The sequence below is a fragment of the Canis lupus genome, chromosome 28 (assembly GCF_003254725.2).
Source record: "Canis lupus dingo isolate Sandy chromosome 28, ASM325472v2, whole genome shotgun sequence".
Lineage (NCBI taxonomy): Eukaryota > Metazoa > Chordata > Mammalia > Carnivora > Canidae > Canis > Canis lupus.
In genome coordinates, this window is record NC_064270.1 from 23,664,522 (window position 1) to 23,686,836 (window position 22,315).

At 39.1% G+C, this 22,315-nt stretch overlaps 3 protein-coding genes across 22 annotated transcripts in view; 2 read left to right on the forward strand and 1 right to left on the reverse strand.

Moving 5' to 3' along the window:
- The window catches only part of ACSL5 (acyl-CoA synthetase long chain family member 5), a 41,114-nt gene extending 38,115 nt beyond the window's left edge, over positions 1–2,999 (forward strand). For all 4 annotated transcript variants that reach the window (XM_025467204.3, XM_025467205.3, XM_025467207.3 and 1 more), the window contains exons 18-22: positions 22–165; positions 815–916; positions 1,424–1,495; positions 1,861–2,007; positions 2,722–2,999. In XM_025467204.3, coding sequence (XP_025322989.1) covers positions 22–165; positions 815–916; positions 1,424–1,495; positions 1,861–2,001 — 459 coding nt within the window. In that variant the 3' untranslated portion in view covers positions 2,002–2,007; positions 2,722–2,999. The remainder of the gene's footprint in view (positions 1–21; positions 166–814; positions 917–1,423; positions 1,496–1,860; positions 2,008–2,721) is intronic.
- Positions 3,000–4,217: 1,218 nt separating this feature from the next.
- On the reverse strand, positions 4,218–20,537 carry ZDHHC6 (zinc finger DHHC-type palmitoyltransferase 6). 3 transcript variants are annotated; one of them, XM_025467209.3, is made up of 11 exons: positions 20,331–20,537; positions 18,738–19,219; positions 17,124–17,215; positions 15,755–15,914; positions 13,930–14,091; positions 12,241–12,294; positions 7,770–7,937; positions 6,703–6,744; positions 5,890–6,035; positions 5,753–5,799; positions 4,218–4,836 (listed from the first exon to the last, which is right to left on the reverse strand). In XM_025467209.3, the coding sequence occupies exons 2-11, from the start codon at positions 19,002–19,004 to the stop codon at positions 4,733–4,735; spliced, it is 1,242 nt and encodes a 413-aa protein (XP_025322994.1). In that variant the 5' UTR covers positions 19,005–19,219; positions 20,331–20,537; the 3' UTR covers positions 4,218–4,732. The 3 variants fall into 3 exon arrangements, with proteins under 3 accessions (XP_025322994.1, XP_025322993.1, XP_025322995.1); XM_025467208.3 differs by having other exon boundaries at positions 20,267–20,537; XM_025467210.3 differs by lacking the exon at positions 20,331–20,537 and having other exon boundaries at positions 15,755–15,822; positions 18,738–18,784.
- Positions 20,538–20,776: 239 nt separating this feature from the next.
- Positions 20,777–22,315, forward strand: part of VTI1A (vesicle transport through interaction with t-SNAREs 1A) — a 357,179-nt gene continuing 355,640 nt past the window's right edge. For 9 of the 15 annotated variants that reach the window (XR_007406907.1, XM_025467216.3, XM_025467212.3 and 6 more), the window contains exon 1: positions 20,778–21,052. Coding sequence is in view for 13 of the 15 variants with exons in the window: in XM_025467216.3 (XP_025323001.1) it covers positions 20,959–21,052 (94 nt within the window). In the remaining 2 variants the exon portion in view is untranslated. Of the gene's footprint in view, positions 21,053–22,315 lie in introns of all 15 variants that reach the window. The other 6 variants (XR_007406908.1, XM_035708146.2, XM_049103580.1 and 3 more) reach the window with 3 other exon arrangements.

The following is a 22,315-nucleotide window of genomic DNA, read 5'->3' on the forward strand; positions in this document are numbered from 1 at the left end:
ACTGTTATCTGTTTCCCATAGAATGGAACTCTGAAGATCATTGACCGTAAAAAGAACATTTTCAAGCTGGCCCAAGGAGAATACATTGCTCCAGAGAAGATAGAAAATATCTACATCAGGAGTAGACCAGTGTCACAAATTTTTGTGCACGGGGACAGCTTACGGGTAATATATTATATTAACGATAGCCATTTTCAGGGACAGGCCTTGCTGGTTCCTGTAGCTACAAGAAATATGTATAGGTGGATTGAGGATGAGATTTGAGCTTATAAAACCAAAGAAGTGAAGTCACACTCCAATCCTCAAGACAATACATAGGTTATAAAAAAAAAATTGTTTATGATGGAGTCTGTGAACAAGTCAATGGAATTGTTACAATGGTTCTTCTAATGGGTAACAATTTAGTAACAAAGGTCCTCATGTCACACTTAGTTCCCAGTACAGTGGGAATTCCTCTGGCACAATAAACTATTTTGTACATATTGTGCTTACACTTAATTTTTGGGGAGTGTGTAGGGGTTGGAAAAAGAACAGAGATGCTTTAGGCTTAACGCTGAACATCATTTCCTTTTGAATCATCAAATTTAATAGAACATTTTTGTAAAAATATATTGAGTAGGAAAATGGAATCAGAATTCCATAAGGGTTTGAAATATATGGTGAGAAAAGAATGTATAGGATATAAAAGACACTGTATTGAACTGAGGTCTTGTGAAGTACCTACCACAAAGATAGAATCCTGGTGTCTTCATCTGTTGTGGGACACCACAATCCCAGCTCTCACATGCCCTCATGCCTTGTTTCCTTTCTATAGTCCTCCTTAGTGGGAGTGGTGGTTCCTGACCCAGAAGTACTGCCATCATTTGTAGCCAAACTTGGGGTTAAAGGCTCCCTCGAAGAACTGTGCAAAAACAATGTAAGTCTTGCCCAAGAAAGTTCTATGCACACCCATGGGGCCCATTGTGGGAGAGCAGAGGCCTCACCAACTTAAGCATGAATCATGCCTTCCTCTCTTGAAGAACAGACTTTTCTGGCACTTGGGATAGGTGGCTTTAGCTGAAATAGATTGACTGGTTTTATTTGACTGGAGGATAGAATGGGAAGTTAAAAAGGAACAACAAAAACAAAAACCCTCTCTTCTTTTTATAGTATGTTCATTATGGGGGAAAAAATTGGAGAATAGAGATTCAAAAAATGTCATCCAGAGGAAAACATCCCTGTTAACATTTAGATTTGCCTTTCCTTCTCATTATTTTTTTTGAGCTATATTAAGCATTAGACATGCTTGTACATACATATGCCTATATCTGGCTTTTACCCTGATGAGCTTTTGCAGGCATTTTGAGTTGTTTCACGTTTAGCCTTTCATTTGGTCTTTTTTTTTCAAACCAGCCATGCTTTAAGCTGTGTGTTATATTTTTAGAATGTAAGGGAAGCCATTTTAGAAGACTTGCAGAAAGTTGGGAAAGACGGTGGTCTTAAGTCCTTTGAGCAGGTATGTACTACTGATGTAATCCTGGTCTCTCAAGTCATACTAAAGTTTTAATGTTTGCATTTAAAATAGAGTTTCAATGTAATTCCCAAGGTATTGATTTGAGATTTTGTACCATTAACTCATTAAGTACAAATGGCAGTGACCTTTTATACTTACTTGTACAATCCTCTTTTTGCCATTTATTATCCATTCTCGCTTCTTTCCCAAATTATCAGTTTGGGGAAATGGGCATGCATTACTGTTGTCTATCCTCCCACTTCATCAATCCCACTTGTATCAACTTCTTTACATGGCATGCAGAGGGCTCTACGAAGAAGTCTGAATCACTAATAAACGTGTATGTGTGTGTGCATCTTCTCTTCCAGGTCAAAAACATCTTTCTTCAACTAGAGCCATTTTCCATTGAAAATGGACTCTTGACACCAACACTGAAAGCAAAGCGGGGAGAGCTTTCCAAGTACTTTCGAACCCAAATCAACAGCCTGTATGAGAACATCCAGGAGTAGGTTAAGGTACTTAGAGCTGGAGGGGGCTCAGAGGGAGCCTGCCTTGTAGGAATATGTATTAAAAATGAATTTTCTGTTCATTTTCTGTCTTTCCTCCTGTTTTTTATTTTACCTACTAAATTAATAAAAACCATAGTCTGGAGTCTTTTTAAAAAATATTGTGAGAGTTATATGTAAAAGCTTGGCCCTAAACTAAATAAATCTTGTCCTTCCCATCTTAAATGTTGCTGATATTTAGGTTTTTAGGTCTTCAACATGCCTTTCTTCAAGGTCCATTTGTTATTCTTTGTCCCTTCCTCATAACTTCTAACCTTTAAGTGACCACTAACGAGCTCAAGAGCCAGAGTGACTTCTTCCTGGCTGTTTGACAGTAAGCCTACCTTGTTCACAGTCCCAACCCTTAAGCTTTCCAAGGTTTAAATTACGAGACCTTTAAGTTTTAAAAACTGATTATAATTCATGGTTTCTAACTATTCCTCAAAACCACTGAAATTTTTAATCAACTTATAACCTATTACTAATATCAATCATATCTGTGAAACTAATTTCTGTGTACACGAACATGTCTACAGAAGGCAAGCTTGATTATACTGAACATTTCCTAAACTCACTAGTTTTTCTGACTTGGGAGAATTAAAAAGTGAGGTCTATAACATGTCCAAAAAGAATGTTCATTAAGTGTTTAATCTACAGCAGTATCTGTAAATCTTTTCCTTACAGTTTGCTGCTGAGCTGGAAGCTCTGGGGGAAGGAGTTTAAACTCACGTCAAGTGCACTTTTCCGTAAATGAAGCTAGCTAGAACTGTGGGAAAAATAATCTGAACTGGGAATAGAAGACCAATGGGCAAGCATGAAACATCCACAACAGGATTGTCTTCTGGGAAGGAACTGACTGATCTCTTCTCTGCTGGACTCCAGTTCCCTCCATGCCTTACCCCCAGACAACACACGTTGCTTCCACTTGTAAAGTCTTTAAAATAAACTACTGCAAATATGTACACTGTGGTGTGTGTTTCCTCACAGACTATGATAAGAATCAGAATCCACTTAGATGAGGACCACTTAGCAATCAAGTAAGCCAGTGGCTCCCAGACTGGAGTCACTGGAGGGGTTTACAGAGATCCTAGAAATGACTGGGTGTGTTCTGGCTGAAATGTAGCCTGGGCATAGGGATTGTTAAAAGGTCCCTAGGTGATTCTAGTACACAACCAAGATTGGTGGCTATTGAAGGCAATGTGGAGAGGACCAGACCTTCTCGTCCCCCAGCTGTGAATATTAAAACAAATACCAGCTGAGCCTAAACTCCAACCAAGCACACTATTCAGTTTCCTCCTTTACCATCTTTGTTGCTCTCGTCTTGAATGGTGTTTCTTTCTGTCCTCTAATTGGAAGTAAGAACATTCCTGGATGGTCCTTCTAGACCCTAAACCCAGAAAAACTGAAGAAATGTCTATTCTTGGGTATCTGAAACAAAGGGAAGGCAAGAATTAACTTACAGGGTCCCTCCATGGTCTAGCTCCTATCACCTCCTTGGCCTCCTCTCCTACTCCCTCCCTCCAACTAAAACCACACTGGCTGCCTTCCTATTCCTCAACGGTGCCAGGCACATTCCTGCCTGTTCTGGCTCTTCTAAGACGCAGCTACTCCCAGAGGCACGTGACTTATCCCTTCAACTGCTTCAAAGGTCACTTCCATCAGACCATCTTACCTGCTTTCTTCATAATCCATGATTCCATCTGATGCATATTTTGCTGCTGTCTACCTCCCCACCTATCACTAGAAGGGGACAGAGTCATGTTTCATATACTGCTAAATCGCCAAATGCCCTTTCCTTAACGTTAACTGTTACAACCCTCCAAAAGCTCAAGTTCCCTGCCTTGGAAATAATTAGTATGGGAGGGGGTGACTCCTCTCATTCTACTTGTGTTTGGACAAGCCCAACGTTAAGCATCCAAATCCTCCAGCTTAGATCCTTCCCTTTGCATGAGTTTCGGGTTTTGAGAGATTCAAGTGTACATGACTAGCTGAAGCTCGCTAGGTTGAAAGTCTCCCAGAATGCTGTGATCTCAATATGCCATTAATTCATTTACTGAATACCTTAAGACTCATGATTAAAGATGCCGATTTTTCATAAGTAGTAGAGCAGTTTTTCCAGAAAGAATGAAGATAAATCTTTTTAGTCAACCCAAAGAATGAGGCTTTAAGTAAAAACTGGATTTATATAGAACATCCATTGACCTTTATTTGATTTGACAAAAATTTGCATTATTAAAAGACAGGTAATAAAATTTAAGCTTATATTGAATCTGACTTATTATGTTCTATAGTATCTAGAATATTATATAAGAAATATCAACTGAGGGGGAAACAAGATAAAAGCATCACATGCAGATGCTCCTGGCAAACGGGGGAACTCTATCTGCAGGTGAGGTCCATAGTGTGCACAGCATAAAAAAAATCCTAGAGAAAATGCAACTGACTTACTTGGGTGAAGTGTTTTTCCTTTTGAGGAGAGGAAGAGGTGGCAAAGAGGGGGCAGAAATTCAAAGGCATGTGCAGAATGGCTTCTCCATTTCAAAATGGTAATAAAAATATTTAGATTATGGCACTAGGGCACCTTTGAAGAAAAGAACACCTTGCCCAGAGTAGGGTCATTGCATAATTCTGTAGTAATATGTACAATTTTCAAGTAATGGAGAGGATTTAAAGAGTAATTTTACTGTAACAGTGGCTATCTATTTTTCTTCTCGCCCTCTGGGGCTTGATCTGTTTCAGCATCACAGGGACACTTCTCCACACAGTTTCTAGGGAACCAGCCTCTGATTCGTGAGACACCTGATGGAGGAAATGAAACTGACGTGAAATAGATTTACAACAATGATACCGCTGAGCCCTATAAGTCCTATTCAAATCAATAAGTTTTTAGTTCTGCTTTACTTTTTCCCTTTACCATCTTTTGCAATTTGAGAAAAAAAATAGTTTTAAAATGCTATCTAACAAGCTAAAAAAAACCAGTATTTCCCAAATGTCATTATCTGGAAAGGTGCTTATGTGATTCAGAACAACCCGAAGTAGAGCTGGAGGGGATGGACTTCTCAATATGGGTATTCACTTGCACATGCATGCTTGTGGTGTTCTGGGCCCAATGTCATACTTTATCTGTTCCAGGGAACCACCTCCCTGCAGCGTCTGTGAATTTCCTTCTTAGGTTTTTTACTAACATGTAGGTTTTTTTCTAACAGGTTGCCTAAGCAGTTATATGGGGTTAATTCACGGTTAACCTAGTGTTTTAGAAAAAGCATCTGGGATTAATCTTTGCTTTAAGAAAGAACAATCCTAAAACTTAAAAAAAAAAAAAAATTGAAGACACAATTTCAAATCCATCAGTTTCCATAATAACTTCATGGGAATATTCATTCACAGAGGGACTGTATGGTAGAGGGGTTTATTGTACAGGTTCTAGAGCCAGGCTTCTTGGATTGGAGCCCTGGCTCTACCTGTTTTTAGTGTGGTCTCGGGCAAAGTGCTCAGTCTCTCTACATTTCAGTTTCCTCACCAATGAAATGTAAGTAAGGGCTGTTGGGGACTTCAATATCACAAGTGAAGCACTTCTATAAGAAGTCTTTTTTTCTTGCTTGATGATGTGTCTATTTCCTAATGCATGTGACACTGATTGTGTTTACAAGAGTTATTCCTGCAAAATTTGGAATTAGCAACCTTGTCTATTAAACATTTCTTTCCATTTCCATACCTTCTACAGAGGCATCATCAAGAATTTTATCTCCATACAACCAGTATCTGAAATATTTAAAAGATTAAAATTAATTTTTTTAGGTTAGATGCTAATTTCATCATTAAAGAAGAAATTCAGTACTTCCTACAACTCACCGTAACCCTCTTGTGGCTAAAATGAATTCCCCTTTCTGTAGCCTTATTCGAGGCTCCTCAGTGCAGGGGCTGGTGAAGAAGGTTTTGATTCCTTTATTCAAAGGACAGCAGGCACCACTGTAATCCTCTATTACTCTATACCGCACCTGTCATCAGTAATCAGAAAAACAATTTAACATTTACCCCTTAATTTCTGTAAATTTGAATTTAAGTTGTTAAAGGCAGATCCAAAGTATCAGGTGACAAGTCTTTCCCTCCCAGTTCCTTTATAGGAGGCAACTGATGTTTCTAGTTTTCCAGGCTTTTCTTACCCTGCATTTTAAGCACATAGCTAAGAATTAAGTTCTAGAGCAGTGCTGTCCAGCAGAACTTTCTGCAATGACAGAAATGTCCCATATTTGTGGTAGACACATGTAGCTATTGAACACTTCTAATGTGGCCAGTGCAACCAAGGAAGTGAATTTTTAATTTAATTTTAATTACTTTAAATTTAAATAGCCACATGCGCCTAGTGGCCATCATATTGTACAGCAGAAGTATAAGGATGAATTTCACACTAATGAGCTATATTGAGGATAATTACTTTCCTGTTGGCAATATAAGCGGACTACATTCCCTCTAAACCTCCAGTCTAAACTATTTAAAAGAAAACAAAAGTGAATTGTATCAAATTTCAACGGTTATACTAAGAAATATTATTTAATAAAAGCCAACAGTTGGCTTCTACACAAAGGCAATTTTGAAAACTACACAGAAGTATAGAGCCTGACAAAAGGAAAAGAAACTAGTATAATTGCAAAAAATATGACTTACACTTCTGATTCTTTTATCTGCTTTTTGTTTCAACTGTTCAATCTGTTTGGAGACATAAGAAAAAATGTTATCTTAGTGTTGAAAACAGCCTTGTGCCATTTACTGTATCACAGTGACATGACAAACTCCCAATTTTCCAGCATTTCACAGTGCTGACAATTCAAAGGCCACATGTTTTGTTTTTTTGTTTTTGTTTTTTTCAGAAAAGTAGGCACTATGACTGAGAGTTGGAGCTGACATGGGGCTTCCTTCCCTGTATTCTACTGTTTTAATCTATGTATACTCACTGAGCATTTGCTAAGGCCCAGGGAAGAGGGGAGATGTGCTCACTGCCCTCATGAGGCTTCTAGGCTAGTCCTGAAGGTGAAGATGACCCAGACATTCAGATTCCTTACAGACAAGGTAGACAGACTGCAAAATTTATCTGCAAGTCTCCACTAAAAATCATTTCAACTCACTTTTCTTCACTTATTCAGCAACAATTTATTAAATGGTACTATATTAGATACAGTAGGGGAAATCAAGATAACTCATGGTCTCTGTACTAGAATCTTGTCAAATTAAAGATATTAGATATAAGAATTAAATGAAAATATGAGACCTCATGTGCGCCATACAGTGGCACATAGTTAAGGGCCACATCCAGATGAGGTGGGGCTGACACCGGCCTTGATAATTTCCTATAGAGAAGAGGTAATACAAGACAGAAAAACCAGCATAGACAGAGGCAGGTGCAAGATTGCACAGGGAGTTCACTGAGGAAACCAGGCGGACTGGAAAGGGTGATTTCCATTAGGAAGTAGTTGGAGACAGCTTTAGGCCAGATTTTATAACTAAGTGAAGGGATCAGGACTCTATCTCACATGTATGGAGAATTACAGAGAGATTTAAAGAAAAAGAGAGATAGGATATATGGAGTGCTTTAGGATTGTTAACTTAGATTTATTTTTGCCAAACTGAAAAAAATTTTATGACTTATTTTACTATAAAATGTCATCTGAGTTAAGGGAAACTTAAGGGGAAGAAGGGAGACAGAAAGGAAAGATTAACTGAACAGAAACACTTACTGTTAAGCTGTACTGGTGACAGTCTTCTCTTACTGGCCATGCTAGTCCATCTCCTTCAGGGACCCCTGACCATGTGAATACCTGTTTAAAGTTCTTCCATCGACTTCCCATATCATAGGGAAAAACAAAGACTTCATCTAGTTGGTAATATTGAATTCGATCCTTAGCCTGTGGGTAACAAAGAGGTAAGATGGTAGATGTCTCTGCCTCGAAGGGCTTTAAGTGATATATTATTGACAGTCTTGATAGTAATATACATTTAGTCCTCAGATTTGTATCACTCCTAAAAATGCTACCTCCTTGTTGTAGTGTCAGTGTACATAAAAGAGATACACAAAATTTACCATCACGTAAGAGGAACTTGCTATTCAATGCCAATCTCGTATGAGGTCATTCAGGAAATGTCTAGGTGGGCTTATTCAGGAACAAGCATTTTTGAATAAATTAAAAAATAGCTTTATTCCACATATAACAAATCCTCACTGTTCTTGGTCATTCAGCTAATAAAAGAATCCAGGTGGAAAGAAGGGATGTTGATAAAAAGATTTAAGAGAAAGCAAGAGTTTATTCAGGATGAAAGGAACTGTTTCAGGGGTGATCCAGAAGGCAGCACTTGTTTCTTGGGTGCAAAAACATCTGTGGGAATGGCCAGGTAAAGAGGTATGAGGGGAGGCATCATTTTCTGAAAATTATTTTTTTAAAAAACTAGGAGAAATGTGTAGATCTTCTTTCAGTTTCTTTTTTTTTTTTCTTCTTTCAGTTTTTTATGCTGTTACACGTGTATATGTACTCACTTATACATGTATTTCTATGTACATTTTATGCATATATATATAAATATTCAGGTTGCATAAATTCTAGACATTTAAATTGATCACTTTAAAAACGTAAGGAGATACACTGGCTTAAAATTTCTTTAGTTCCACTGACATCTAGTGGTATAAAGACACATTATTTATTTATTCCTCCCATGAGTGTACAAACCCAGTTGTACATTTGTAAAATTTGTATAAAATTTAGTGCCTAATTTTGATGAATTTTCTATTAAGTTAATATAATCACTTACTTGTACTTTTTAGTCAGCAACAGAGTGCCAGTTTTAAAATCTTCTAGATTTGGCACAGCACTTTATGAAGAGCCTTGGTTATTAGGAAAAAAACTATTAATCTAATCATGATATATTATGCTAACTAGAAATTATACCTTGAAATATTTTTTATCAGGGGACAAGATCTTAGGGAAAGGCCTCTTGCAATTACTTATAAAGTAATATTGATGTTAATTCGATTAAAACTATTATCAAACTATGTGCGTATGAATCTACTAAATTGTAAATCCCCACAAACAGTAAAGGATAATTTATTTTCCCTTTTAATAAACAAAAGTTTCAGAGTCTTCAAAATGGACAAGAGTCTCAAAGAACAGAGATCTAGCCTATTAACAAAGGAATAGTGGTAAGGATAAGAGTTGTTTACAAAAATGACTGAGCCCTGGTCTCTGCCTAAGAGAAGCACTCAGCGAAGCTGGGGGGATTCTATTAATACTGTGTTAAAAGGTGGGGCGCCTGGGGGGTTCAGTCAGTTAAGCATCTGACTCATGATTTCAGCTCAGGTCCTGATCTCAGGGCTTTAAGATTGAGCCCTGCATCAGGTTCTTGCTTGAGTGTTGAGCCTTCTCAGGATTCTCTCTCTCCCTCTCCCCGTCCCCCTGCTCACACTCTCAAAAAAAGAGGAAAAAAAAAAGGGGGGGTGGGGAACAGAGGTGAACAAAAGGTGCTATGGGAAAGACAAGAAAAAACTACTTAGCTAATCTACGAAGATTCAAGGAAGGTTCTTCAGAAGAAATGACACCTAAACTAAGTCTTGAGGCAGAAGAAATCAGGCAAAAAAAACAGGGAAGACATGAAGGATTTAATTATGCATAAGCTAAGGAGCTTGGACTTAAATGTGTATCAATGGTTCTCAAAGCATGCTCTGCACAGCTCTTCCAGTCCCCAAGACCTTTTCTTGAAGTTCAACAAAGTCAAACAACTTTCATTTTAATACTAAGATGTTATTTGTCTTTTTCATTGCATTGACATTTGCAAGAGTGGGTTAAACTGCTAGTACCTTAAGCAGAAATCAAGGTGGTGGCACCACTTTGTGTAAGTAGATATTGTATTCTTCACCATTACACATACTCATAACTCAAAAAAAACAACAAAGTTTTACATAACATAAGAATGTCCTTGATGCAATAAAAATTATGATTTTTATTAAATCTCAACTCTCAAGTAGATGTCCTTTCAATATTCTGTGTGACAAGATAGGAATACACATAAAGTATGCCAAAGTGCTTATCTCAAGGAATACATGTGTTTGAGCTGTGAACTCACAAACGCTGTGTAGCCAGCTGTTTTTATATAATGCTAATTTTACTTGAAAAAATGAGTAATAAAACAAACTAAGGTTATTGAAACTTCAATATTAGGCAGAAATTTTCTCAAAAATGAAGTCAAGTTGTTACTTCAACATAAACAACTATTTGTTGCCAATAAAAAACTAAGACTTTCAAAAAAAAAAAAAACTAAGACTTTCAAGTGAAAATTAGAATTTTGGAAAATTTATATCCACCACTATGAGCTTGACAGCTTTCCAAAATCTAAAGATCTTCCCCCATAAAATTGGTAGTGATATGAATGAATGTGTCAACATCTGGAAAATCTGAATAACCCTATAAAACTGTATTTTTGTATTTTCCAAATAACCAATACCTGATGTTATAAAGTCATATGTGAGTTTAAAAAAAAAGGGCAGCCCAGGTGGCTCAGTGGTTTAGCACTGCCTTCAGCCCAGGGCGTGATCCTGGAGATCCGGGATTGAGGCCCGCATCGGGCTCCCTGTACGGAGCCTGCTTTCTGCCTCTGTGTCTCTGCCTCTCTCTCTGTGTGTCTCTCATGAATAAATAAATAAAATATTAAAAAAAAAAAAGTCCATTCAAAGAGCAAGATGTCCTGATGGACTGAAATGTAAAAGACTACAAAATGTTTACTGATACAGCTTCACATCTCACATGCAACTAACCTTTCAAAACTATCACTTATTAAGTTTTCATGTAGTATCAAAGAACATTCACTATTAACTAAAAAGCCTATTGAAATACTCTCTCCTTTTCTACCTACTTATCTGTGTGAGGCTGGATTTTCTTCATATACTTCAATCAAAGCAACATATCTCAACAGATTGAATGCAGGAGATGTGAGAATCCAACTGTCTTCTGTTAAGTCAGATATTAAAGAGATTCGTAAAATTATAAAACAATGCCACTCTTATTTTTTACTTTGAAAAATATAATTTTTAAAAATATGCTTTTTTTAAACATATAATGGGTTTATTATTTTTAAATGAAATAATAAATCTTCAAAATTCTTCTCAGAAAATATGGCAATCACCGGCAGACATTATACACATTAACAAAAGCTCTTTAGTGTCCTTAACAATTCTGAGAATGTAAAAAGGTTCCTGAGACCAAAAAGTTTGAGAACCTACTGCTGTAAATTAAAGTTCGCAGACTGGCTGCCAAGGGGCTAAATATGTCCTACTGGTGTGTTTTATTTGGCCCCCGAAGATTTTTGTTAATTTGAATTGCTCGCTAATATTTATAAACAGAAAAGAGATGTCAAAGAAATCCAGATCTATTACTTTTCTAGAAAAAGAATTAGATGATTTCACAATACTGGGTGAGTACCCACCAATGCTATTATAAAATGGCATTAATAATTACATCTAGTGAATATATTAGTGGGTAATCCTGGGTTAAGTCATTTCACCTTTCTGTGATTCAAAGACTCACCTGTAAGGAAGAGAAAATACTTCTATGACAACAGTCAACTTCATCTGCTAGGCAGCTTTAGTACACAGACTAGCTCCTGTCACCGAAGTTATCTCCCTGGCCCCCTGCAGGCATTTGGGTTTGTAACCCCTGCTACAGTGACGGTGAAGCTCTGAGAAGCTTCAAGCAGGGAGCAAAGTAGTCAGATTGACTTTTTACAATAGAATCACAAGATAGGATGGAGTGCGTTTAAAGGTTGTGAGGTCTGTAGCAAGCTATACATGGAACAGGTAACAATAAGCCCAATCTGATATGGCTTATAAAGCACTGAAAAAAACTTGATGGCACCTTGGTAGGAGTGAGGTTCCTTTCCAAATAGCCTATCTTCACCCCTAATCTGAGAAATAATGGCCAAATGGTTTAATGTATGGCTTAGGCATCTTCAGCAACTCGGGGTGAATGAGAAGCAAATTTCTGTGGGCATTATATTAAACCAAGAATGAATCAAAATATTTCTTTCCTATATTTACCTTTTATGTGGCAAGCAAATGACTTAAGAAAGCCATCTGACAGTAAAGTTTTCACTTGTGGGTATTTATTATTTAATCTGGCCTATGAACTAATCTTTATTGAGATTAAGGAAACAATTATTAAAATTTACCTTTTCTTCAATCCATGATTCAATAGAAGTTTTGTTTCTGAGAATTATTTTCATCTGAAAATTAAATGATAAACAGTAAAATTTTATGATGAAACTTTGGTTAAGATTATCATCTTCATAGTAACCCTATGAGAGTTTTTATTGCTCCATTCCACTGATGAAGAGACCAGGATACCAAAGGTTAAGTAACACACTCAGGGTGTGGTCCATCTGACTCTCAAGTTTTTGTTCTGAAGCCCTGAACTACAATGCCTTTCCACAAGATGATTATGGCAATCCATAATCAAATCTGAATCCACTATTTTAATAAAGCTTCATGTTTTAAGTGCTATCTTCTGAATAAGGTTTCCAGAGTATTAATAAAACATTGGTATAATCCATTTAATCAGTACTTGTACACTTTGCTATTAAGATGTCTTATCATTATCTTTAATTAACCTTAAGTTTATGATTACTTTATTTACTATAAGAAAGTATCTCAGTCAACCCAGATATTGTTTGCCTCAAAAACTGAATATATTCAGACTTGATTCAATTAATCAATTCTCCTAGCTATAACAAATTCCACTAATGGGGCCATTTACACCACAGGGTTTTAGTTTACTTCTAATGTGATTATTAATTAGAGGCATTCGGGGAGTTTTTTTTCAAAAAATTTGATCCCAGGCTAATAGAAAAACATGAAGTATAGCCAAAACCAGCATATTTTAAAAACAATGAGTTTTAATTTAAAAGAGTGGGGTGATGCACAAGGGTCCTGAAGCCAGCATTTCTGATTCTATGCGAGGCCTGCCTTTTCTTTCAGTCTGGCTGTGTCCAGAGGCAGTGTGGCACAGTACAAACACTCAGGTGCAAGGAGTCTTCATCACATTCCTAGGGTTGAGCACAACACTTGGCCCACAGCAGGCCTTCAATTCATGAACAAGCTAATTAAGTGAATGAAATAAGTCATAACTGTTTTGTGATCTCTTCAAGGGTCACATTCTCCTCCTCTGTGTTCTCACAGCACTTTGTACATAAACCTACGATACACACATGAGCCAGAATTAACTGTTTACTGCTAATTGTGACTTCTCTAGGGGCCAGACACTTTTCATTTTCATTATTGTAGCCTCAGGAATTAGCAGTTGTTCACCAGAATAGGCATTAAATAACACCTGTACCATAGGGTTGTTATTGAAATAAAATGAACTACATGTGATGTCCCTAAACAGTGTCTTGTACATAATAAGTGCTCAATAAACATTGGCTATATTATAAGGATGATGATTAAATACATGCTATTATAAAATGGCATTAATAATTACATCTACTGAATACATTAGTGGGTAATCCTGGGTTAAGTCATTTCGCCTTTCTGTGATTCAAAGACTCAGCTGTAAGGAAGGGAAAATACTCCTCTTCTGCTCTTTCTGGGGATTGATGTGAAGATCAAGAGACTATAAATGTGAGGAGAGCTTTCTCCGCTATAAAGTGATATATAACTCTAAGATAACATATTAAAAATTAAATAAATTATCTGGAAATTCTGGTGAAGTTACTTCAAAGTTACCTGACTAGTACAGAGATTAGTTACCTAGATGGAACAGGTAACAATAATTTTCATTTCTAATGCAGGCTTTATCTCTTTCTCATTATAAGCAGCTCGAAAGTTGACAACTTTTAGCTAGAGTTAACCAAGAAACTTACCTGGATAAAAAACAACATCCCAACAGCTATGGTTGTTCCTAAAGCTAATCCCAAGGCAAACAAGGTGGCCGCAAATGCTGCTAATCCAAAGGGAATAATTGGAAGGGGATCTCTCCGGGCTGCACTCATATCAATCTTTACCGTGTTCCACCCAAAGGAGAGCTACAAAAACAACACACACTTGAAATACTCAGTTTATGTAAATGTTCAGACTACTGGAACATTTAAACAACTTGATCAAAAAAGAACAACAAATGATGAACTGAAACTGTGGCTAAAAGCAAGTGAATTTCTAATTTGCTTCTAATTAATACTGGGGCTTGAACTCCTACTAATATGGAGGATATCATTCTTAGTTATTTTCAAATGTTACTTTTTTTGTTCTTAATCATTTCCCCTCAGAAAGCATAAGGCATAATTCACTAACATTAATATGCATGAATAGGACTAGACATTAATCTAAATTGTAACTGTGTCATCCATCTTTTCCTTGCTTTTCAATATCTACAGGAATCTTCCACTGGAACAAAAGAAACAAAAAGAGCTTAGAATTCCTTGCTTCTTCCCTTATGTGGCACAACCAGAGGTTACAAATTGGCAAAATGCAACCAAATATGGCCTGTTGATGCCTACTGGCTGATCTGTAATATGTTTTAAAATATTCAGCCAGGTCCCAAAATTTAAAAGGTAGGAGATGGGGATGCCTGGGTGGCTCAGCAGTTGAGTATCTGCCTTCAGCCCAGGGCGTGATCCCAGAGTTCCAGCATCAAGTCCCACATCGGGCTCCCTGCATGGAGCCTGCTTCTCCCTCTGCCTGTGTCTCTGCCTCTCCCTCTGTGTCTCACATGAATAAATAAATAAAATCTTAAAAAGAAAAAAAAAAAGGCAGGAGATACTAAAAAAGTCCAGATTTTCTGAGTTTCCCTGAAAAACTAGAAGACTTAGTATTACTGGACTAGATTTCCAAACATGAGAAACTGGATGAGGTGAATATGGGTTATCCCACCTGTGAAAGGCATGTGTTCTCCAGAGGCCACAGCCCCATCAGGCCTGGAAAACTCATTTACTCACCAAGCCTCTTTAGGGATTGAATTTGTAACCTCTGAACTTTATCTGCGGACAACTTGTCCATAAGTCAACCTAATCTCCTTGAGGATATTTTGGGACATGCGTCTGCTTCAAGAGCCACCTCCCCGGACATTGGAATTAGAAATGAACAAAAGAACTACAACTTGCCTCATAAATTAGATGGAAATATAAAATATTAGTGTTGTCTTTTTCTTTTTGTTCCTTTTTTTCCCTCTAATTATTCTTATCATAGGTACAATTATTCTTATCATAGGTACAAAATCTAACAAATTTTATATATAGTGATAAAATATTACCAACTTCAACTACAGCTAGTAAGGTAAGTTTCCAAAACAAAGTAATTTTCCTCATCTTAAAAATTACATTTTGGGGCACCTGGGTAGCTCAGTAAAGCATTTGCCTTCAGCTCAGGTCATGATCTCAGGGTCTTGGGATTGAGTCCCACCTCAGGCTCCCTACTCAGCAGCAAGTCTGCTTCTCCCTCTGCCTTCCCCTCCCCCCACCATGCTCTGGCTCTTAAATAAATAAATAAATAAATAAATAAATAAATAAATAAATAAAATCTTTTTAAAAATTAAATTTTAATACTTTTTTAAAAAAGAAATTCATATACAGGTAAAACAGAGTTCTGTTTCCCAACCTAATTCATAGAAATCATATTTCCAAAAGGGACTTCTTAAAAATAACTACCATTTAATTTGGCATGAATGGTTTTATAACAAACACTGTCACTTACCCGATTATAAAGCTGTGTATACATAGTCATAACAAAAATGAAGGCAGCATGAATACAACCCAGTGGTGCTAAAAGGAGAAACAGTGTGAACGAAGCATGATTTTGGTAACCACAACAGTTGTTGATCCAAGGACAGTGATGGTCCATCTTCATCACACATCTAACAAGAAAAATTTACATTAAACATGAGGCAGAAAATCCAATCTACTTTAAATAACTTTGGTCTTCAGAAGATCAAGCAAATAGGAATCCAGCATGTTCATGAGTCACAGAGGAATTATACTCCATGGAACAGAAAGCAAAGTCTTTATGAGTTTTTAAATAACTCTGAACCATGACTTCTTTTAAATTCTAAACAGCACAAGAAAAGTCAGGCTTTGTAATAGCTTCTGAGAAAGAGATGTCTGCTACAAGTGAGTTTATTTAAAGAAGTCAGGAGGCCCGCTGAGAGGTTCATTATAAATACGTGTGGGTTCCCGGTCTTCCTCTAGCTCTGAAATGCAGTGACTGAAGTGGAATACAACAGAGACTCAACAAAATCACTTCTAAATCTCCCCTGGGGTTGATGGGACCCAGCAGACCTTGTAACTTCCTTCCTTCCTGTTCTCATCCTTTAGATGTGGATTCTCTGAGCTAAGCAAGCTAACTATGGAATATAAGATGAGGTATAACAAGCAAAGTCTTACTGAACTTCCTTCCCTTGTTGCTACAAGAAAATTTCTTGGCCTCATACCAAACTTTATTTGCCACAAATGGTTTTCTTAAACCTCAAACATTCTCAACACAAATTTCTTATTAATCAGTGGAATAGCTGGGTGTTTAAAAACGTTCTAGTTTATTTCATATTTCTTATAGTGACTCAATTTTCTCCCCTTTACGTTTTTTGTTAAACACTTGTGAGAACATGCACCTGAATTCATCTATTAGATTTGTATAAAATGTAAATGTTAGTCAACGTAAATAACAGAAAAGGCAGGTCTTCCTTATAATTTAGGCTCAGAACAATTCTAACGCTAGTCAAGATGACAGGAGACAAGCACAACTAATCCTGATCTATGGAAACACATGAAGGCATAACTTTTTATTCTTGGAGGGCATGGAGCAAAGTAAATGTGTATTTTTCCAAAATAAATAAATAAATAAATAAATAAAATCTTTTCACTTATAACAAAAAAAGGTGGGGATTATTTATTATCAAAATTGATGACTTACGGATAAAATGGATAAAATACACAAGTATTTTGACAACTTTTTTTTTTTATAAAGAAGCCACCTTGTAGAGACTAAAACTAAGACTGATGTGGTAAAAAGAACAACAGAAGACCAATAACAAAGTTGATCAGTCCCCAGTGAGGAGCAAAGACAGTACCTGTTACACTTTCTGCAGTGATGTGACCGTGGTGCCTTGTATGCTTGGCAGACTTTACAATACTGGAGGTACATGCTATCCTGAGAATTTTCCTTAGTAGCAAAATATAAACAAAAATACATCAGATATCTGATCCTAAGTAATAACATGTCAAGTCTTATGAATAAATGCTTTGGTATGGTTTGATTTTGTTTTATGGGGGTGGGGTTAAGGATGGAATTCTAATTGCGTTTCCAGCCCTTTTATTTGAGCTGAAATATTTTTAAACCTTGAGTTTCTGGTAACAGCTGCATCGCTCTTCCAATTACCCAAGTCATTTTTAATTTCTCTTCCCCATGCTCCGCTTAAACCCACTGCTCCTGAGTGTAACTAGTCCTATCTTTCCAAACTCTAAGTAGATTGGGAGGAGTTCAGGAAAAAGGTAGCTGACCATGTAGCAGGTATTTTGCCGTGGGGATGTAAACACTAGAGCTGATGCTCTTTAGGAAATTTCTCTTACACTATTTTAATCACTTCGAACTACTTTCCTTTACTGTAGTTTCTCTCTAATCCAAACTGTCTATTGTCAGAATAATATTCCTATGACACAACTCTGATTAGGTCAGAGCTTGGCTTGAAAACCTCTCATACCTCCCTATGGCTTCATGCATTTAAGGCCTTCCAAAATCTGCCTTTGTTTCAGCCTTATTGGCACTACATAACCCGTTACATCTGGTCATACGCTTCCACCACCAATAAATTGAAATGCCTTCTTCCCCATCCACGGAAATTTCCACTCCTCCCTCAGGTCCACAGCTGAAAAAGATCAGGTCCTTCTAGCTTCAACAGCATTCATCCCATTCTTTTCTATAGTTTAGTTACTTATACAAGTGCCATGGTTTCTTTCTGCAATTACAAGGTTTTTCAGAATATGAAATTGTCTTACTCATCTCTGTACCCACTTTAAATAGTACACTCCTAAGTGTTTTTCCAACATTAACGTACCTAAGAATCATGTAGGGATTTTGTTAAATGCTGATTCTGATTTCTAGGTCTGCAGTAGGGACCAAGATTCTGCATTTCTAACAAGCTATCAGGTGGTAGTCCTCAGCAAGCAATATGGAAATTCATTAAACTTTCTATAATTTTTAAAAAGTCATAAATTGATTCATACTGTACTTCCTAATGTTATGGTTTTAAAATCTTACGATTTAAGCCAGCAATTTCTAAAGAGTTTTTCTCAGTTCTGAGGGCTGTTAATGTATTACATGAATAAAGATCCTAGAGCCAAACTGCATTGTGAAATTTTAAGAGGTGCATGACATGCATTATTTCTTAAATTTAGAACTATTGATTCAACAGCCTTCTTCTTCTTCTTCTTCTTTTTTTATTCCTTTTAATGCAGGACAAGTATTCACTAAAACTCTGCTGGGAAATACTAATTTAGATTAATACTTTCCAACAGATACAAAATAAACACTTTGAGCTTTAAATGATCGGTAATTCGAATAATATGCTTAACCTCCACCAAGGCAAAAAGAAGGTTGTGTCTGATATTATTGGTTAGTAGATAAACCATAAACTAAATATATGATTATCATTAGAGTTCCTTATCTTAAAGGATCTTTTTCTTACCGGTTTCCACCCCAAAGGGACAAAGCCAGGACCAATAAACATGGCATTGAAGTAGTTATAAAGAATCATGACAGTCCAGTTTATCAACATAATGAAATTCACGCTTCCTCCAGTTGTATGTAAAGGCCAATACCACAACACAGAGTCAATCATGGCCATTGTGGAACATATTGCTATAACACCGAGGGCTATGATGGGACCCCAGTGACACAGTCTCTTTAGTTCTTGGAGATTTTCAAACTTGATAACTGAGCAGAATGTATCCATTTTGGTGAGGAAGAATGCCTTCCTACTTTTAGAAAATCATAGATTTCCTTTTTCTGTGCACACATTTCCATGTGCCACGAGTCCACGTGTGTTCCTTAACTGCCATGCCTTCAAATTGTGGGAGGCCAATGCAGATCACGCCATTTTCACGGGTACACCCTCAGAGCTCTTTAATGTGAACTAGGAGAATCCAGGGTCTTGGCTCGAAACCCAACCTAAAGAAAACAAAATGAGAAAGTTCAGTTAAAAGAAAAAAAAAATTTGTATTACATTTAACGCCCATAACCATCTAAACCAAAGCATCTCACAAGCGCACTGCTATGGGACGAGCGCCTCATCAAACGCCAAAGAGAATTATTTTTATCTGATCCAATGTAGGGCTCGAGTCTGAACGGTACATAAACTGGATACTTGATTCTAAAACAGTTGTTTTTATGCCTTTGTCTCCAATTTATCAGGGGAACAGTGCTTGTCCGGCGTTCAGCGAGTGGTGGGAGGAGACCCGAGAGTTTTAGAGCTGGAGCAGAGGGCTTGAGGGTTGATGGAATCAATGGCTTCCTGCATCGAAGAAGAAGAAATCTGGCCCGGAGAGGAGGCTACGTGCTTGCACCAAGCTCACAAGTAACAGCTGAACCTACACTACGAACCAAGTCGCTGAAATCCTTTTACGAAGTTTCAAACAGCCTCCAACAACCGAGGCTCGATTCGCCAGGTAGGAGGAGCCCGACACGGTCTACACGTTGGCCTGGGCTCGCGCCAAAACACCCAACTTAAGGGTCTATTTGGGCCGAAGGTTAAGAGGCGAGCGAGTGAAAGCAAAGACAGAGTGAAAGGAGGGGAGGGGACGGGCCTCGAGGAACACAGGAGGATGAACACGAAAGAAAATATTTGGGGGAAAAGAAAGAAAAACAAAACAAAACAAAACACGATGAGGAAGTGCCTCCGGAGCGAGGGACAGGAAAGGCAGGATGCAGGGCGCCGGAAGACCCGTGGAAGGGTGTGTCGGGCTGGGCAGCCGTGGATCGGCGGGAGGATCTCGGCTGCAGGGTCATAAGGGGCTTCGCGCAACAGATGCCACGGCTCGAGCCTCAATTTCCCGCCCGCGCCGCAGAACAGAGCGCTTCCAGGTTCTCGCTCGGGGGACGAGCATCCCGCCCAGCGTGGTTGGTTTCAACATTCTGGAGCTTCTGGGCTCACTCGGGGGGGGGGGGGGGGCGAATCACCGCCCGAATCATGATTCCATCCCTTGCCTGGACTCCCACCTCTCAGCCTGGTCCTCGGTACCCGCTCCTCGGCCATCGCATTTCCGGGGCGGCCTGGGCTCACCCGGAACGGGTCTTCTCCTCCGCCGACAACCCCGTCACGGGAAAGTCAGGCCCGCGCAAGCAGTAAAGCAGATCTCGGTTGTCCGGGGCTGCAGCGCGGAGCCCGCCGCGCCGCCAGCGCGTCTCCCCAGCCGGCGCTCCGGCCGCTGCTCTCCCGCTCCCGCCCAGTGCGCGGTCCCCGCGACAGCCACTTCCGGGAGGTTCGCCGCATCAGACTTCCCTCGGGAAGCAAGTTCCTGCGACTTAGAGCTCTATTTTCAGGAGATAGAAGGGCCAAAAAAAAAAAAAAAGCTTCCAGTGACCCCCACCCCCCCAAGAATCCTCAGGTTTCCGAAAGCTTCTTGTTGGGGGAGGAGGGGCAGTAATAGAAGTGCTATTCTTTCGCGAATTTTTAAATCTTGAAGCCCGAGCGGACAAAAAACAACGCACCCAAGGCAAATTCCGGGGCGGGTGGGGGGGACTGTGATTGCGACGAACAACCAGGAAGCGGCCGGGTTGGGAGCTGTCCCCGGTTCTCCCCGCTCTGCTCCCGAGGCCGCCTCCCGGGGTCCTGACACCGCGTTCCTCTGTCCCGCGTGGCCCCTGCCACGACCTGGGCTCCGGCCCGGGGCCGTCACTCCGGAGCCGCCATGTCATCCGACTTCGAAGGCTACGAGCAGGACTTCGCGGTGCTCACGGCAGAGATCACCGGCAAGATTGCGAGGGTCCCCCGACTCCCACCTGGTGAGAGCCCCGACCCGGCGGGCGGGGGTGGCCCCGGGGGCGCCGAGGCTCGGGGGCGGGGCGGGGGAGCGTCTCTAAGGCGCCAGGTGGTGCCGGGGCCCTCGCGGAGCGACGCAGCTGCACTCGGCGCAGGGTTAAGGGACCGTCCCGGCTGGCTCGTGGAGCGCCGGGACGCCCCGTCCCTTGCACTACCTTGGGCACGTTTCTCGGAGTCCTCGGTTTTCGTGTTGTTTTTTTGTCTCGTTTGTGAAAGGGAGATGCGAGTTTTCAAACGGAGCGAGTGGATGCATCAAGATCATGGGTCCAAAAAAAAAAAAAAATTGAGAAAACAACAACAACAACAACAACAACAACAACAACAACAACATGGGTCTGCGATACACAGTCCTGTTGTTTTGTTAGCAATGATAGTATCCCAGGCGGCAGAACAGGCCGGTTAAGAGCCACGGTGCCAGGGTTCGGATCCCAGCTCTGTCACTTAAAAGTCGGGGCACTTAGGAAAGTTTCTTAATTAAAAAAACAAAAAAAAAAACAAAGGAAAGTTTGTTAAACCTCTCTCAGCTTTCTCCTTCTTGGTCAGTAGGGGAGAGCTAGCCGTACGTCTCTCTCGTGGAGTTGTGGAGATTAAATGATTTAACATACGAAAAGCCCTGTTTTGGTGCAAGCTGCTATTAGTATCTTTCACACACCCCTCCACCCCACTTCTTATTTCTCATCCTTCTTGGGAGACCGTAACCCAATTTTCTGTAACACCTGGTACAGTTTTTCTCGCTTTAGAAATTCCACGTATCCTACCTATAAGTGTTCTTGATTTTGTTTTTGTGGGTTTTTAAATTTTTTTGATATTTTATTTATTTATTTATTTATTTATTTATTTATTTATTTATTTATTTATTTATTAATTAGAGCTATGGGCACAGGGGCAAAGGACAGAGGGAGAAGGAGAAGACTCACCCCCGAGCAGGGAGCCGCCTGCCAAAGGGCTCCATCCCAGGACCTGGGATCATGACCTGAGTTGAAGGCAGACACTTAACCAGCTGAGCCACCCAGGCTCCCCTTGTTTTTGTGTTTTAGCATGACTTACTTTCCATGCTCAACTGTCAACTTGGCATTTACCTAGAAAGGGCTCAGAAAAAATGTTAAAGTAAATGAACCGATGAATATGATATTTGGTAATTTTTTTTTGTTATGTGAGACACTGGTTTAGGATTTATCTTTCCCTAAATACAGATTTAACTTGAGTGGTTAGCTACAGATAGGATT